The sequence below is a fragment of the Calonectris borealis genome, chromosome 14 (genome assembly GCF_964195595.1).
Source record: "Calonectris borealis chromosome 14, bCalBor7.hap1.2, whole genome shotgun sequence".
NCBI classification, from domain to species: domain Eukaryota; kingdom Metazoa; phylum Chordata; class Aves; order Procellariiformes; family Procellariidae; genus Calonectris; species Calonectris borealis.
Genome location: NC_134325.1, coordinates 8,490,526 through 8,507,251, shown reverse-complemented (window position 1 = coordinate 8,507,251; position 16,726 = coordinate 8,490,526). Strand labels below are relative to the sequence as shown.

The following is a 16,726-nucleotide window of genomic DNA, read 5'->3' as shown; positions in this document are numbered from 1 at the left end:
TCTAGTTACAAATATCGGATAAATAGCTTAAAACTTACCTGAATGCATATTTGAATGATAGGTACCAATTCCAGAAATCACAGTGTAAGAGATTTTTAAAAGCTTTGTATTCCATTGCTTCATTGGAGTCTTGCGTGTGAACTTCTTTCCACAAAAGAAAATGGAAATTTCTGATGGGAACAAAAAACTATACTTTTTTTTTTTTTTTAGCTGTTTACTGTAAAATTTGCAAATAAGATTGTAAGGTATCCTGTTTCTATCATCTACCATCAGAAATAGTGTGGCCAGCAGGAGTAGGGAAGTGATCGTGCCCCTGTACTCGGCACTGGTGAGGCTGCACCTTGAATACTGTGTTCAGTTTTGGGCCCCTCACTACAAGAAAGACATGGAGGTGCTGGAGCGTGTCCAGAGAAGGGCAACGAAGCTGGTGAAGGGCCTGGAGCACAAGTCCTATGAGGAGTGGCTGAGGGAACTGGGGTTGTTTAGCCTGGAGAAGAGGAGGCTCAGGGGAGACCTCATCGCGCTCTACAACTACCTGAAAGGAGGTTGTAGTGAGGTGGGTGTTGATCTCTTCTCCCAAGTAACTAGCGATAGGACGAGAGGAAATGGCCTCAAGTTGTGCCAGTGGAGATTTAGATTGGACATTAGGAGAAATTTCTTTACTGAAAGAGTGGTCAGGCCTTGGAACAGGCTGCCCAGGGAAGTGGTTGAGTCACCATCCCTGGAGGGATTTAAAAGACATGTAGATGAGGCGGCTTAGGGACATGGTGTAGAGGGCATGGTGGTGTTGGGTTGACGGTTGGACTCGATGATCTTAGAGGTCTTTTCCAACCTTAATCATTCTATGATTCTATGATCTATGATATGAAATCTGTACAGCTCTCTCACAGTGCTATTACATTGTAGTATGTGGAGGAAATGACCTGACTTGGCCAGCCAGTGGCAGACGTCGAGCTGAGCGTGGGCCTGCTGATCTGCAGTGGCCTCTCCAGTGGAGTTCACTGCAGAGAAACCATTTTGTCTGCAGATAACCACTGCTGTTATATGCTTATATATGAAAATGATGATTGTGTGATCTCAAATTTTTTTCCTTCAAGATAAACAAAGATAGTTCACCTGAAGGACTGAAATCCAAAGAGGAGAGCTCAGAGGACAGAAAACTTCTCATATCCCAGGCTGGAGGACAGACACAATCTCTTCCTCTAGATACTCTGTCTGTTGATCAGAAGCTCAGCAATGGCATCTCCATCATGAAAAAGTCTCCAGTTACTCAGGAAGTCAATCCAATTGAAAACGAGGATTTCTGTGCTGTGTGTCTTAATGGAGGAGAACTATTGTGCTGTGATCACTGCCCCAAGGTCTTCCACCTCTCCTGCCATGTTCCAGCCCTGCTCAGCTTTCCAGTGTGAGTATGTATGATATTTCACTGATGTGCTCAGTTTCTGCTCACTGCCTTGGGGCAGAATATATCCTCAGGGATATATGTGTCAACCTTACACAAGAGCAAGGACTGCATGTCTCACTTGCGTTTTTTGTTACTTTTCTTGCAAAGGGAAGAATTGTCTTAGTCTTACACACTAGGAAGTAGATGAATTATTAACAAGAACTGTTTCCAGCCATGTATGCCCTTTCTGCAGTTAGCTGGCCAGTACAACAAAGGAGGTGGCAGACCTGAGCTTTAAAAAACATTCTTACGACTTACTGGAGAAAAATAAAATCCTAACTCTCATGTAACATCTGTGGTGTAGACGTCAGCTCTTCTCTGCAAGAACAGTGACTACCACAAGGAAAGGGCAATCAGTGAGTTCCTATTCAGTTTTCTAGATGGTTTTATGGGAAATCTAGGATTATTGGGGCTTTTGTGGAAATGTTTAGGACATTGGTTTCCCTACAACTTACATTGCCTGGTAACTTATCACAGATGAATTGTACGCGACAAAGAGCCAGAATTAGGTACACGTTCACATACTAAACTTTAAAAGTGAGGCTAAATAATGTGCATTACTGGAGGTGTATAATTCCGAGTTCTGTTACAAATCATTACCAGTTGGGACCAGAGGCTACTTCATTTGTGCCAAGCCCAAATAACTGTCTCAGCTGAGAAAAATATGTTGTGAGACATTAGTTTGGAGATTCAGATTTGTTCTTTCTGTTCGAAAAGCAGGAATTTCCATCTCTTGGCTTTCCACTCTTTTCTCTAATAGCTAAGTCATTATTAAACCTCTAGTTTCAAAACTGTGTGAAAACCAAGTTTTCCTTTTAAAATAAACTTCCTAGGCAAAGTTAAATTCTAATGAAGTAAATTAATTCCCTTAACTGAAGTTCTGCATTCATAGTTCTTCAATATACCTTCATCTATAGTTATTCAGGCCCTGATATTGCAGAAGTTGTATCACTGCCTTCATTAAATTCTTCAAGAGATTTCTGAAAATGTATCTACTAGGAAGGACGTTTATGCCCATGCAGAATTATGTCTGTTTCGTTTGGGAACCTGTGTATTAGCACACATTATGACCTTTTCTGATAATGTTGATTTCTTAGACAAATATGTCAATTATCATATCAATTGATACAAAAACATATCAGTAAATATATCAATTATCAAATGGATCTGGTTCTGTTTTATGACCCAACTCTTGGCTATTTTTCCTTAATAATTTTCTTTAAAAACAGCACTTGAATCAATGCAGCTGCACACACTGCTGGTACCTGATTTCAAACACTTACTGTTTTGTCTTTTTCTCTGTGACAGAAAAAGTGCAATGAGTATAATCTGAAATTATTACACTTCTAATTAGATTCAAATCTCTTGAAGAACACCTAGTACAGTGGGCTTCAGATTGCCTGCTATTGTAATACTAATTAAGGATGAGACTTGTTTCCAAATACAGTGATTCCTGAGGTTTGTTATTTGATAATGATGCTGACAAAATTTGATACAATTTTTTGGTTTCTTGTTTTGCAGGGGAGAATGGGTGTGCACGCTTTGCCGTAATCCAGTGAAGCCGGAGGTAGAATATGACTGTGAAAACACACGCTACAGCCACAGCTATAATGCACAATATGGCCTTGATGACTATGACCAGAAGGTGGGAATAACTATATATTGTACTCTTTAGAAAAGGACATGATCTCAGCATGAGGCTTTGCCTCTTCATTGGAAAAATGACTGTTTTGACTTGGTTGCTACTCGAATGTTTCAGAGAGTAGTAAATACAACAAGAGCATTGTCAGTATTCAGTTTTATCATTCTTTTCTATCTAGACATTGCTGTTCAATTTTAAAATGAATGACGTGTTATAGAAAGATGAAACAGGCAGATCTCGAATTCCTTTCTCCTTTGAACAGGGAAGTTGCACTCTACAGCAGAGCAAGCTTCCTGAGTCAACTTTGCCTGGCTTTCTGCCACTGAATCTTTTTCCTTTAAGATTTGGCACCTTCTCAGACATCTACTTAGGCCAGTTGCAATGACCTTTTTGTGATGTAGACACTTTCTGACTTTCAGTTGGATTGAAATCATCATATGGTCTTCATATGTACCATTAATTCCCTTGAAGATGACATTTAGGCACTGTTAACTCAGCCTAGATGAAAGTTTATCTCTTTACATCCCCATTACCAGTTTCCTCTACCAAATCTCCCATGAAAAAAATGCCTTTTCCTAAAGTGCACTTGGTACTTGGAAGCCACAAGTTCCAAATAAATGTCCTGTGTATATTGGTGACAGCTGGACAGGGAGGCTAAGTCCACACAGCTGAGTGCAGGTGCTGAGCTGGCCTTGCACAAATAAAGCCTAGAATAAGGCACTGGTCTAGTCTGAGCACCATACGTAAAGACAACAGCAATGGTTCTTAGAGCACTGGGGCCCCCTGGCAAGGCCTATGAACATAGCCACAGCACTGCTCAAATTCATCCTTGCTATTTCCAGACCTGAGCTACTCTGTCCATAAAGAGCTGGACATAATTTTGTGACATTGATGTGATCCCTGTTTCTAGTGGTTTGGGTACAACTGGCCAGAAATAGTTGGGATCTGGGTCTTGATTAGTGAGGTTCTGTTTAGAAAATGGAGTTGATTAGAAATTCCATTGCTTTTGAGCAAACATGGCTTATAATGTTTTTGCAGTCCATTTTTTTTCATCGTTGAAAAAAACAAAGACAAGTATTTTACAAGTTAACGATGATTAAACGGAACTGTTCTCATACAGTACTACCAACTATGTAACTTGCATCCATTTATGTGAATGGATGAACAGTGTGAAACATTTTCCATTTAACTGTTTCCACACTGTTGCTGCTGTTCTTTTAGTCAAGAGCCAAGGAATAGATCTGGAGTGCAGAAAGGAAGTAGTGATAGCGATGAATTCCCAAAAGTTTCCAGGAAAGATTCATGCATACAAAATTTTTACATGATGTTTCTTTATTTGCATTTCTTGACTATCCTCACTTTCAAAACTATAAAAATGCTATGAGGCAAAACGTCCCCTGGGTTAGAGTGAAGTGTGCCATTTTGCATCAGAAATGCACAGACTACATGAAAAATCCTCTTGTTACTATGATTGATTAACTAAGGGCAAGAATGAAACTCGCTTGTTTTGAATTAAAATTTATTTCAAATTTGGCTTCTACAGAAGTGTGAAAAGCTGGTGCTTTCCCTGTTCTGCAGTAGTATGAGCCTCCCATTCCATGAACCTGTCAGCCCCCTGGTAAGTACTGCACACGCATGGGTCAGAGGGAACCCAAAGAATACTCTGGCACCCCTCGCGAATTTCTCCTTTGTCTTCTTGAAAGATATTAATTAGCTTTTTTTCTGAACAGTATTGCTTCCTAGGGAAGAGTAGGTGTTTCCCTCTTGCAAGTGCTTTGAAGGTGCCAGGTCGGAGGCAGGTAAATGCTGGCCAATGTTCTCAGGCCAGGTTAGGTGCCAATTTAAGATGCTGGTAGGATACTAAAGGGATATAAGGGGTTCCAATGATTAAGAAAGTTGACTTGCTGCATACATGGAGAATGTTGCACTGCCATAAGAGAGGTCTGCTTTAGAAATAACCTCGGACTCGCTCTTTTCTGGTGTTTTGCACAAAAGTGGTAATGTGGCTGTTTTCAGGGGAAGATGTAGAGACTGCTGTTTCATCCATGTACTCAACATTTGCAATATTAACTGGCTATTTTAAGGAAAATGTAGATCCACGCAATTGTAACAACAGAAGACCATGTGACACGAGTTGGAGGAGGAAAATGAGAGTGAAAAAAAGGTTTTATGTGAAGGAATAGTCCAAATAACGATATAATAAACATTCCACCTAATAAAGTTTGCAGTGAACTTATAGAACACATTACCTAACAAGTAGATTTTGACCCAGAAAGATTTAAGGAGTGGGATGTCCTGATAGCTGGTGCTCATTGAAAAAGACTTTTGTTGAACTTGAAACTTTCAAAAAAAACTTTCTTTTGAAAAAGAGTGCATAGTAGCATATTTTTAGTCACTCTTGGCAGACTACTTCCCACAGTATCAGCTGCCAGTATCTCAGCACATTATTTTTATAACTGCTTGGGGGAAATGTTAGCTAATTGTCAATGTTACATACATTATTGATTATGGTTAAATGATGACATTTATATCTGGGGATAAACTTTAGAAAGTGCAAATAGCAAAGTAGTCACTGAAGTGTGCTATTTTCAGGATTGATCTTGCAGGCAAATACGTTTTTAATCAAACCAAAAAGCACCCAGGAAGATGATGTGCAAGTGTAGGTACTAAAAGACTAGAGCTCTCTTCCTTGATGCACTTGATGCAAGAAATCCTCTGCAATTATTTCTGTCCAAACTTGGTAGAAGTCACTGGAGAGAAAATGTTTTAATTAAAAAGTTTACATACCTGCGTTTTATTCTTATTGCAGGCTCGGCATTATTATCAGATCATCAAAAGGCCAATGGATTTGTCAATCATACGAAAAAAGCTGCAAAAAAAGGACAAGTCCCACTATTCTGCACCTGAGGAACTTGTGACTGACGTGCGTCTCATGTTTTGGAACTGTGCAAAGTTCAATTATGTAGGTTTCTAATAGGCATGGGTGGGGAGTTACAAACCGGAGGGTTGCTCTTTCAAGCTGTCACACTGGTGTAACTACTGGTTCCATTGACATCAGATATGGGATTGGGATAAACAGAAGTATTAATCAGTTTTACTCTTTGGAAATGATATAATTTTTTTTTTAATGACAGAAACGGAGATATATATGGATCTGAGAACTTGAGATACATATGGATCTAAAATTAAAGAGGCACAGCTTAGTGGACAGCTTTTTGGAATGATGTTGAGTTTGCTGTGAGAAGCCAGTCATAGCCAGCAAAATAGCTAGGGAAAATTCGGGTGTATAGAAATTCCTAAGCAATGATGACTGCTATTCTTTCTAGTTCACTGCACATCTCTTTTTCTTAGAGGTGCAGAAACGTGTTCCTTAATAGCAGCATCTGGTTTTTACTTACATTGTAAATGCAGAGGGACTAATGGACTGTAGAAAGTGGGCAGGAGACTAATGGAGATGTAGCAGACAGAACCAAGGCAAGACATTAGGGTAGGGTAGTAATTTGGTTTTGATCCTTGATGATTTCTGTGTGCTGTAACACTGAATGGTTATTTATTCTCTTACAGCCAGATTCAGAGGTTGCTGAGGCTGGACGATGCCTAGATGTATTCTTTGAGGGCAAACTGAAGGAGATTTATCCAGACAGGCATTTTCCTTCAATGCAACAAGAAGACTCTGATTCCGAAGAAGTGGAGAGTCAGAATAGCAAAATGCCGGCCCAAGATTTTCAGTGGCCATCATACGGACAGGAGTGCATTCAGCCTAAAAGAAGACGGCGCCATGCTGTAAGATTGCAAAAGCAAAAGCATTTGGTTTCTAAGTGGCCACCCTGCTAATTCTGTTTACAGCTACTGATGGGAAGTTTTGACAGGGCTCTGTGGGAAAACTGTCAAGCTTTGTGATGTGATCAGTTCTACAATTTTATGTCAAGATCCTCTGAGTGGAATAAAGTCTCAGTTGTGTATAAATGTGTGAGCATGAACAAATGAAGTCTCTCAGGCCACACAGTTATCTTCCTAGCAGAAAACTCTGTCAAGATTTTTAAAAAGACTAAGCCCTCTAGCTATTCACTGTTTGTTTCCTTTGTACACAGGAAAGTGAAAAAACTAAAAGAATGATGTTTCAGCCAGCTAACAGCCTTCCTCAGGTATGACCTCCTCAAGATATGAGATTTGCTATGAGGAATCCAGCAACATAACTGACAGAGTTAAGGTGTGTGGGAGGAAAGCAAAGCACTCGGGCTGTTTACTTAAACTCTCCTAATCTGCTGACCATATGCCTTATTTCTAGATCTTGTGGATAGATAACAGATCCAAAGTGTTTGAATCTGTGAATATTCAATCTGTTAAATCATGTATATGTTTTGCAGTGTTTACACTGAAGTACTAATGTTTTGGTGATAGGTAATGATGATTAATAATAAAAGTAACATGCTAATAATATCTAATACTGCAGTACTGTTTTAGAATCTGTTCAACATGACACCTCTGTTTTATAGAGCACAGGTAACCATGTAATAATCAAGCAATCTCAGTGTGAATGTTGGCCATGCTTTGTGATAAATACAATGTGTAGTCATAAAAGCCGTAATCCTGTTGTCTTATTCAATGATTTTTCTGAGAGCTTGACTGCTAAGGCCTATGAGATACAGTCTAATGTGATTATCTGATTAGCTGTTTCTTTTGAAGCACAGCATTTTCATTAAATCGCAAAAGAACAAGTGCTAATAGTGCTAATACTAGGGCTCTGTGTGAGCTGTTTCTGAGTGCATACTGGATGCTCTGTTTGCAAGGAATGATTCTTCTGGTATCTAATTCGTACTTGGTAAAGCAGTGTGGCATTTCTTGGGTCTCAAAGGTAACATTTTTATACAACCCAAGCCAGTTGTTTTTCTTTAAAGCAGAGATTAGAATTCAGTAAATTAACTATGAAGCAGATTACATGGTTATAGACATGCCTATAAAATAACGTCATATATTCCTGATTTTCTCTTTGCTTCTTTCTTGTAGTTGTGATTACCAACAGTGCTAGAAGATGATGATAATGTGTATATGTAGAAGCTCAAACAGAATGAAAGGATGTCTAAGCCTTTTTTTTTTTTTTGGCTAAATTCCACAATGTATTGGCAGAATACCACCAAGAGCCAGAAAAGCAATTTTAGACTTCACTTGAACAAAGGGTAACATGTAATTGTAAAGCCTGAAGGGTGGGATAGGCAACAAGACATGACACCAGATCAGAGAGTGATGGTTTGCAAGCTGCTTCTCACCTCTTTCAGAAGCAGGTGAGCCAGATCTTTGCATGGCCAATGCTTTCTTCGTGTGTGTGAGGGGCATCTTGCTCCCTAAAGCTCTGCCCAGCAGCGTAAAGCTGGGCTGTGGTCTGGCTCTGAGAGAGAAGGGTTGTTGCAGATCTCAAACACAATTAAAGTTAATTTTAATTAGGTTCCTGTAAATAAAGATGATATTTTCAGCATAATTTATATAGGCTATTTGGTCTGGTAACCACGTATGTTATTTTAGATAACACTTTAAAGTAAAGGTTTATATATGAAATAATAAGACGTGAATGTTATATTCTACTATCTATGTGACTTACTGTTTGCCATTAACTTGGTAGTGAGCTAATGTTTTCTTTTCTTTGAAGAAATGAAAATCTGGATATTATAAGCTGACTGGAAAACTGTGAGATGAAGGGACAGCCTTTACATTTTCTAGACATGAATTCCTATGTGTTTGCTTTCTGTCAAACTCCTGTTCTCAAAACAGTAAGTGTCTTGGCACAGGGAAATGAGTGCAGGTTTGTAACTGAATTAATCACCCTTATCTGTGCTACAGGTATCACCTTTTCTCAGTTGGTAATTAATTCCTCCACCAAATCTTTTACCACTAATAGCACAAAAATGATATGCTGTATAGCCTTCATCTAGGGGCAAAGGTAGAAATGGGAGAGACTTCCTCTTTTCCTGGAAAAGCAGAGTCAACAAGAGCCTGCTTCCATTTCTTAAAGGCTGTAAGATTGTTAACTGAACCATTAGTCTTGCAGAACACCTGTTTTAATAAAATTTTTCCAGAGTATATTATACCTTTATTAAAAATAGAAGTGTACCAGTTTGCATCATATATAAGATACCATTTGGATGTGTGCTGGCGGGACTCTATGGCCTGAGCACTCTTACGGCTAACCTTGTTTTTTATTACTTCTCTAAGACATAGTAACAGTTAAAAAAAATACTCGTAAACTTCATGTCATGTTGGTAAGCAGAACAAAAACTGAACTCATACATATGACTTCACATACTTTCAAACACAAATCTGTGGGTCAGCAACTTCACAATACATTGCATGTCGTAAGATCAACATTATCCGTCTTTGACGTTGCCTTAAAATTGCTGGCTTGTGATGTTCCTGCGGCTGGACACCATACCACTAGGGCCTGTAAATTCTTGGGGAGTTTGCTCTGTTGAAGTTCAATTGCACACTGGTAATGGCACTGACAGGTATGAAAGGAAGGGTCTCTCTTCTAAAATCTAACAGCCTACATGGCCCAAAAGAGAAGTGATAGGTTACGTAGTTACTTTTTTTTCTATCACACAGCCTGTTTCACAACCCAGAACGTAGGAAAGGAAGCAAGGAGGAACCCATGACGTTTTCCACTGGAAGTAAGTATAGCAGAAACAAATGTCAGAAACACTGTGAAAACCCCAGCAAATGCAAGCAAGGGCACAATTTTTCCTTTTGCCTTTAGTAATGGGTTATATGTAGAATGGGAAAGTCCTCTTTGTGCTTAAGCAGTTGGAAAAGAGATTAATTACACTTCAGTAATAGGTCTGTTGAAGAAATGACAGCTACAAATTTGACTTTCATTCCCCTACAGACAATTACTAAGATGTACTTCTTCCAGTATCATTACAGCAGAATGGCGTTAGAGTTAATACAAGCAGGTGTTTAACAATTCAGATTATCGAATGACTGCATGTTTATGTGTGTAATGTGCTTTGCTGAACAATAAAATATGTGAAATGTATTTTTGCACATCAATCTGAAATTTTTGCTCTGAATACATCTGCTGATCTGAATACATCAATTAGTATATGGATTATATAACATCGTTTAACACTGATTAGCTAACTTGTTGATAACTGATAGCAAAGTAGAATGGTTACAAAAGCAGCTATGCTAACACAGGAGATCGGCTTTCTATTTGTGCTGGAATTTTCAATACCAAGCAGGTATTTTGCCTTTTCGTTTTTCAATTAGTGCAAGTTAGTGAGAACCAAATGTGCCATGAACAAGTAACAAAAAATGTTTGTAGTTTAAATGTATGTATACATTAAAGTGCCAAGGAACATACCACTTACTAGTGAGACGAAAAAGCTATTGTAGTGTAATCAGAAGGAATCAGAAAAGATATTCTAAAATTGAAAATACTAGAAAATTAAGAATTATGGAATAATTTACAAAAAATATAACAAAAATACTCTATTGGCAAAAAGTCAAGCAGACACTGCAAGTGTTTTTCTATCGTTATTGGTTCCTCTCAGTTTGGTTTATGGGAGTATAAAACTATCAGCAGCAACTTTCTGACCTGGAGGCCTACTGGGTTGAGGGATAAGGAATCCTTTTTTCAGGGTTACAGCTGTGCTGCTCTTCAGACATAACTAAGAGAGGATTTGTAGATAGAAGTAACTTTTTTATTGTATAAACAGCAAAGTGTAGAAAAACTCCTGGGCATGCAATTCCTTCAAGTGTCAAATACAGGCAATAGACTTCAAAGCTAAATACCAGCTGAGTTTCTCTCACTTTAATTAGATATCAATGAGATAATCTGAGGAAAATTAAAGATAGGCAGTAGTTGTGGGCTAAGGAGGATGCACATCTTTTGAAGCTGTCTTTGTAGATCAGGAGCAAGAAGTGAGAGGTGGAGTAATTGTTTTTTGAGAAATATTACCCCACTGTCTGTTCCTGTCCTTTAGTAAATGTTTATGAAAGTCCATTTTAGTGTGTAGTTATGTGCATTTTCATGAGAGCATTTAATAGATTGGTAGCATTTAGTCTACTAAGTAGACTTTTGTAGAAGTTTATATTAGGATATGTAACAGTAGGAACATGGTATTTGGATGACTTTGTTGTGAAAAGTGTTTACTGTGGTAGGAATACTTACTGTGGAGATGAGAAATTGCAACGTTCAAATCTATTGTCAAATTTCTAGCTCCACTTGCTTCATTTTCATTCCAAGGGTCTGAAAAGAGGTTCTTGAAAGATATTTTTCAGATAACTTCTTCCTGCATAGGACGTAATTTGTAACGGATTCCCTGTAAATTCTATCTCACAGTATATTTTCACTGTAGAATAGAAAAGTCCTTTTTAGGTTAAGGAGATAAGATGTGCAAGTGTTTTCCCCAGAGCGAGTACGGTAGCGCCTGAAGGTCAGGGAGTATTTTACTGCTTTTGGAGAGTGTTTGAGATGGTTACCAGTTTTATGGAAGCAGCAACACTGATTTATGGTTGTGCTGTGGATGTTTGTTTGTAAATTACAGTTCTTGATCTTGATTGTAGCGCCTAGGACAATTATATCATTACGGAAGTGTTTCAGAGGCAGTCTGATACTGAGGCAATGCTTACTGAATTTGTTGTGAAAGTCAGTGAGGGAATCCAGGTTTCCAGTACAGATGAGAAAGATGTCACTTAGTTATTTTAGGCATAACATAGATGCCATGTTCCTAGATGGTCTGTGCTGAGATGATATACTGCCCTTTATTCTAACATTCCTCCCTTACCTGATGCACCTGATTGCTTGCCACACTAGAATGACTTTTTGACAATGTTTCTCATTAACAGTCGTGAGTTCACTTTAGATGGGGGGAAAAAAAAAATCTATTTTTATACACTGACATTTGGGCAGGAAACGAAACATGCTTGAATATTTTTCCTTGTTTGCTTATTAGCCTGCTCTTGCTTCTGATGAAGTTAGTAAGATGAGGAATGGTTCTTACATCTCTTATAAATTCAGTACTTGCTCATTATTCCATGATATCCTGCTCTAGGAAAATGTGTTGGTGCTATTTCATTTTTTACAGTAGACTTCCTAGAGTTTCTTGATGTAGTGCAGGTATGGGACAAACAAGAAAGTCACAAGATGCCTTATGGGAAATTTACAGTGAAAACATTGTAAAATACTCAAATTAGAGCTAATGTTTAGACTGTACCTCTGGAATGGTGCTCCTATGGATAGATGTTACAGACTTAGCTGGTTGCCAGGTCTTGTGCTGACTGCCTGCGCTGGGCTGAACTTCTCTCCTAGCTGAATAAACCCTAATAGTGTTTCAAATCTTGAATTACGCTCGTAGAAACTCATAGAACTTAATCTGGTTTTATATTGGGCCCAGCAAATGTCAGCATAGAGTGATCATGAAAAAGCAGCAGAACAGTGCTATCTTCAGACACTGAAAGTAAAACAGATAAACTGTGTTTAGGAACACAGTAGGAAAGTTAAGGTACTAGAGTGGTGGGATATTTTATGTAGTCATTTCTGGATCATACGGTAATTTATAAGTCAGTGTCTTCATTCTATAAATAATCTCACGTTTGCTATTTACTACACTTCTAACGTTTCTTGCAACAGATCTAAATTTAAGTCAAGGAAACAGTTTATGCACATGTCTATACGATATTGCGTAGTCTGTGATGCATAGTGCAACACTTCTGAATTTACAGATCACTGGGCCAAACTAAGCAGTTCTCTCCTGCAGCCAAACAGCGAATGGAAAACACCCTTAATCTCTAATAATGAAAATATTAATAGAATAACCAGCAGACTATGCAAAAGTGTTCTGTAAATCACAGAATTTAAACAAAAACCTTACAGGATATTTTCTTCTACGGTATAAATAAAGAAAAAATATAGAGCTTAAATAAAGTGAAAATCAATTCAAAATTCATCCTTACATCCTACCCAAACTCTGTGCTGCATCTTACACATAACTGTAAATACCTCAGGCATCTGCAGTGCAGTGTATTAACACATACAGGTGTGGGCTTCAGTTTATGAGAAATAACATTAAAAAATTCATTGCTTTAAGCAAACACTGGACATTCCTCTGTTTCTTTTTCCCTGTGGTCTTTGAGGGCTTTAGAAACATCGGTAAACTGGCTCTCATCCGTGTTTGTGATGTACTTATAGATATTTCCCATTTATAACTGTGAAAAACAGCATGATAAACTAATGGAACAAGTGAGCAGCAGAGGTGGAAATTGAATACAGCCCTCAGACCTGGTCGCAGGATTATCATCTAGCAGTGTTAAATGAAAGTATTGTGAGACATTTCAGGTTTGGGATGCACAGCTAAAACCATTCATTACGGAGGAGGGGATTTGGCTCTGGCAGCGTGCTGCAAACAGTGCTTGAGGTTAGCATCTCCAGTCCTGGAGCAGTGCTGAGAATCACACGAACCTTTTCTTACCTACCGGGAAGTTTTATCCAGTGAAGAGGAATGGGGCAATGTTCAATCCACTGCTGCAAACCTACCACTGCCTTACAGCACGGGAGCAGTCGCAGTGGCCTGGGCAATGCGGATACTATAACGATAATCTCTGGCTGAGTGAGGTTATCTCAGGGATGTTACAAACAGGATGGATTTTCTCCAGAGAATGAACCTCATAAAGGCTCCCCAGAAGTACTATTCACCACCATTTGAGAAAAATGAAAGTCTTTGTCTTTATTTTTGATTTCTGCAGTGCCAGCACTGTTGATTGGCATGAGTCTGCTGGACAAGGAAATCACAGCAATGATCTTTTGAGATGACAGTCTCACTGCTTGCTCGTAGCTCTTGCATCATGCTCAAAGCTCTTCCCAGACTGCTAGCACTGTGCTGTGCTGCATTGTGTTGCATCATGCCAGCCTGAGCCCTGTGCCAGGGGCCCTCTAATCCCCGGGAGCAGGGGAGAGGCAGCCTGCTGTGGACATGTGCTGGAGGGGTGGGAGCACCCTGGAGATATTCAGCCCCTGAGCTGGGAAAAGTGTCCCTCCAGCACACCCTTCATCTGCTATCTAGATGAGTCATATAGCAGAAGGATATTTAATGGAAGGAGAATATATAATTTCCCTCGTTTCACTGGTCCTAATTAGGAAATACTGTAAATATCTGAGTATATTTATAGCCACAGAACTCAGCCTTCTACTCCTCTGGCTAGAGCAGGGAAGATACCTGCAGAATTAGTCTGATTCTACATTTACTGGATTTTACTGCTTCCAAATAATGTATGTTCACTTTACAAACAGATTTACATTGGTTGCCTCACCTCTTTCCAGCTGTCAGTCCTATAATGCCCTTCTCGTTTTGAGTTAAGTTCTCCTGCATTATCAATTCAGCAGTTTGTAATTAAATGATTAGCTAACTAAATTGTTCCCTCAAGAGTACCTGTGTAAATGCATTGAAGACTGATTGATTTAACTGGGGTCACTTGGAGATAGTATAACCTTCAAACTCACCATTATGAAGGATGAGAAACAAAGAGGAACAGATCTCATAAGGAAAAGGCTCTCAGAGCTGAGGGCAGGAGGACTGTATCTTTTAACCTTGTACAAGTTTTCTTGTAATTCCTGTGGGAAAAAAATGGTTCTGGAACTAGAAATCCAAGATCACATGGACCTTTGTGTTCATATTACTTTATCTTTCAGAATTGCAGTTCAGATTTTAAAATGCATCATGACAATTAGCTGCTTTCTCTTTTGTTTTACACTCTCCCATCATATGGGAACAAAAGGAGAATTCCTTTAAAGGTACTAAAGGTGAGTAAACACAGAAGGGCGATACTATGGGGGTGGCATTTGCAGTATTGTTATTGCCGTTTTTGTCAGAGAAGTTAAGTTCTATGTATAACTGTCCCCACTGATTTGAGCAAAACTGCTTCTGCAGCTTGTATGAAAGGATGAAATGCTTACACAGTAGTAAAGGGGTGGGAGGAGATGAAGATACCTTTTTTATTTCTCCCTCAGTTAGCTTTTGCAACCAAATGGGTGTTTTCTCAGGTTCCTCAAAAGCATTTAGGTACTGGTCACTTCCAGAGGTGGTGGCACAGTCTGGATGGGTCGGTAAACTTTAATGATGCGGCAAAGCTCAGGTTTTCCCAATATTCCCTTTAGACCAAACGACACAGCGAGGCAACCTACTCCTCTCCCGTAACGGGAGATTCACCACCCTGTGGTAAAACAATGTAAAGATTTGGCACGCAGGCTGCTGGGCTGACTGTGGGGTAGCAAGCAGAGTTGGTACTTCTAAAACAAGGCAGCTGGCTCCCTCTGCTGATTTGCAGCATGATTTTAGTTGTTTTAAGCAACGAGCACTCTCCTCCTTTAGGTCCTGAAGGTTCCAGTATCATTGTGCTTTCTGGTTTTAATTTGGTTTCTTTCCCTATGAAGTAGCTACAAAGCTGTATCTTCCCCTTTAGCTTAAAATCTGTACAGACCTTTACAAAGATTAATATATGCATTTATAACCGAGAATCAAACTGTAATGTGGCAGCTGAGTATAAGCATTTTAGGTAAGACCTCCATAAAACCGTAATTACACCCATCTGTTTCCCTTAAGTATCCAGCAGAAAACAGTTAGCGCTTATATATCTCTTGATAGCTCGCTCTCAATCTGGCATTATGGGGAAAGAGGGAAATTAATTTCCCCCTTTCTTTCCTTTCTAGAAAAAGACAGTGCTTAAATTCAAATATATGAGAAAACCAAGCTGGAAGTGTTTGTCAAAGGAGCTTTATTTGTGTATGGATAGTATTAAAACAGCAGAGTTTTCTAAAAGTCTCTCTAACCCTTATGCATCAATTATGGAAAAGACAGAACAGCCACATTTCTAATAAAGCTGTGGCCATACAAATAGATATTAACAACAAACAAACACATACTATTTCTTAAAAATATGTACAGTTGCATCAAAGCTGTTGGATATAAAAAGAGCTTTGTAAATAGCTGTGAACTGAATTCTCATTAAGAAGATACTCAAATAAGCCTTACTATTATGGCCTGGCTGTTATATGATTATTTGACCAGATTCCCACCTGGGGTGAATTGGTGAACACTTCAGTGGAGGGCTGTGAAAGGCCAGTTTCCACTGTGGCAGGACTGATGCGCTGACTCTGAAATCGATACGTTTATATAGCCAAAAAGGGAACTGATTTGAGATGCTATTGGGGGGGGGAGAAAAGAAAAAAAAATTGGACTAAGAGAACTTGTCTGCTTGTGGGGTGTTTACCACTTATTGGTAACCATTTTAGGGACATTAGTGTTAGAATACTTATATTGCACACTTTTAAAAGGGTCACCTGTGAGAATTTGACAATCTGGGTGCAACCAAGTTACCTAAACCTAAGCTTCTCAATGCCTTTTGAAATGTCCTCGTGTACTGTACCACTTGGAAGTTACTGTGGAGTCTCAGTGATTTTTGAGCTCATTTGAAAGTACTTGAGACTTTCCACAGCCAAAGGAAGCTGACGCGCGCTGTCTCTCCTGTAGATACCTACATGAATCTTTCACGAACGAATCTTCCATGAACGAATCTTCCATGTGTCATGAACCTACGTGTGCCTTTCTCATTGCGCAGGCTGACCGGACACTCCAGCTGTCAGAGGGTTAAACATC

At 39.1% G+C, this 16,726-nt stretch overlaps 1 protein-coding gene across 3 annotated transcripts in view; it reads left to right on the top strand.

The window, feature by feature from the left end:
• Positions 1 to 7,717, top strand: part of TRIM66 (tripartite motif containing 66) — a 52,691-nt gene extending 44,974 nt beyond the window's left edge. For all 3 annotated transcript variants that reach the window (XM_075163115.1, XM_075163116.1, XM_075163114.1), the window contains 5 exons: positions 1,098 to 1,405; positions 2,966 to 3,089; positions 4,630 to 4,704; positions 5,896 to 6,048; positions 6,651 to 7,717. In XM_075163115.1, coding sequence (XP_075019216.1) covers positions 1,098 to 1,405; positions 2,966 to 3,089; positions 4,630 to 4,704; positions 5,896 to 6,048; positions 6,651 to 6,920 — 930 coding nt within the window. In that variant the 3' untranslated portion in view covers positions 6,921 to 7,717. The remainder of the gene's footprint in view (positions 1 to 1,097; positions 1,406 to 2,965; positions 3,090 to 4,629; positions 4,705 to 5,895; positions 6,049 to 6,650) is intronic.
• Positions 7,718 to 16,726: the final 9,009 nt, after the last annotated feature.